Consider the following 351-nt stretch of genomic DNA (forward strand, 5'->3'; position numbering starts at 1 on the left):
TGCAGGCGGCTCGCTCCTCGTCACCTGCTGTTGAGGAGAGGCCCGCGTTGGATTTCAAAAGTGAGGGCTCTTCCTCCCAAAGCCTGGATGATGGGTTGCTGGTGAACGCCCAATACATACCAGCCCAGCAGCAAAGCATGAAGCTTCACAAAGGCACCCGAAATGTCAAGATTTTGAAAAGCTCTGCGCTGAAACACAGGTCCCACCTTGCCAATGGGCTGGAAAATGGTTCTCAGACCTTGCGGGAGAAAACCAAGCCAGTGGGCAAGAAGTGCCGCTTTCCTGAGGAGTTGGATACAAATAAGAAACTGAAGAAGCCCTCCTCGCGGGGGAAGAGAGGCAGTGGCTTTG

At 53.8% G+C, this 351-nt stretch overlaps 1 protein-coding gene across 1 annotated transcript in view; it reads left to right on the forward strand.

The window, feature by feature from the left end:
* Positions 1-351, forward strand: part of LOC104404162 (dapper homolog 1-like) — a gene marked incomplete at its 5' end in the record, with an annotated part of 7,509 nt that overhangs the window by 6,382 nt on the left and 776 nt on the right. Inside the window, 1 exon segment of the mRNA XM_010012522.1 lies at positions 1-339. This exon segment is cut by the window's left edge and continues 12 nt beyond it. Coding sequence (XP_010010824.1) covers positions 1-339 — 339 coding nt within the window.

This window comes from Nestor notabilis, unplaced genomic scaffold, assembly GCF_000696875.1.
Source record: "Nestor notabilis isolate BGI_N333 unplaced genomic scaffold, ASM69687v1 scaffold7114, whole genome shotgun sequence".
NCBI lineage: Eukaryota > Metazoa > Chordata > Aves > Psittaciformes > Psittacidae > Nestor > Nestor notabilis.